Source organism: Saprolegnia diclina, assembly GCF_000281045.1.
Source record: "Saprolegnia diclina VS20 unplaced genomic scaffold supercont1.234, whole genome shotgun sequence".
In the NCBI taxonomy this organism is placed as follows: Eukaryota; Oomycota; class Saprolegniomycetes; order Saprolegniales; family Saprolegniaceae; genus Saprolegnia; species Saprolegnia diclina.
The window spans coordinates 8,935-10,122 of NW_008246301.1; the positions used below are offsets into that span (position 1 = coordinate 8,935).

Here is a 1,188-nt window from a genome sequence, read left to right on the forward strand (position 1 = left end):
ACTTGACGGCCGACGGGATAAGCTCCTTGATTGAGAGCGTCACCATCATGCCCGTGACGATACCAAACATGACGCCTTCCACGGTTGGGTTGAGGCCGTCACCGAGGATGAAAAAGGCGAGGATGGCACCGAGAGGCTCCGCGAGTGACGAGCCGCAGGCCCACAAGAACGCCTTCCAGCGGCTGCCGGTGGCAAAGTAGACGGGCGTCGCGACGGCAATGCCTTCCGGGAGGTTGTGCAGCGCAATGCCAATGGCAAGCGTGGCACCGACCTTGAGGTCGCGGACCGCCGCCGTGTACGTGGCGACACCTTCCGGAAGGTTGTGTATCGCAAGCGCAATGGCCGTGAGGACACCAGTGCGGTTCATGGCCGCCTTGTCCTTGTTGGCGAGTAAATCAAAGTCCGCTTCGTTGCGGGGCGTCACAAGAGGCATGTGGCCGTCGACGATTTGCTCGAGGCGCGAGAGATCCGCAACGTCGATCTCGTCCTTGAGATCGGGCGAGAGACGGTGCACGAGCGCATCGAGGAGGTAGATGATGCCGGCGCCAACGGCAAAGCAAATGTTGGTAAAGACCCACGCGTGGCCTTCGCACGTCGGGTCGCACCCGCCAGCCTCGTCAGCGTTGCCAGCCATAAACTGCTCGACCGACTTGCCAAAGATTTCGACAAGCGAGATGAAGAGCATAACGCCGCCCGCGAGCGCAAGCGCGATCGAGAGGTTCTTGGCGTTGGCCATCTTGACCATGGACGCGCTAAAGATGACGAGGCCGCCGAGGCAGGTCGCGGCCGCTGCAGCCCACGTAAGGGCAAATGCGATACCGACTTCTTTTGTGACTTCCGGCATGCTAGTTGTTGGCGACGGTGGTGGCAGTGGTAGTGTAGAGAGGGCAGAGAGTTGACGAATGAGGCAAGATGTGTGGTGCGCTACCCTGAACGTGCAAGCTCATAGAACAACACGGACATTACGTAAGATGGGCCGATACGCCGCCGTCTTCAAGATACGAGGAGTGCGCCGGCACGTCGAAAAAGGAACAACTTGTCAAGAATCGAAAGTTGGAGACTGAACGTGGCCAATAAGAAAACGCGCGTCGTTGGATTGGCTCAAGGCGACGCGCAGAGGATAACGGCAATCGAAACCTATGTTTGGCAACAGGCGCTGTGTCGGGAGTACGCAGGCTTGCTGGTTTC

The 1,188-nt window shown here is 59.0% G+C and overlaps 1 protein-coding gene across 1 annotated transcript; it reads right to left on the minus strand.

Annotated features, from left to right (window-relative positions):
- SDRG_17263 (hypothetical protein) lies at positions 1-1,017 on the minus strand (the record flags this gene model as incomplete). Its single annotated transcript, XM_008623503.1, has 1 exon — positions 1-1,017. A coding segment is annotated over exon 1 (843 nt), but the record flags the coding sequence as incomplete, so codon positions are not given.
- Positions 1,018-1,188: the final 171 nt, after the last annotated feature.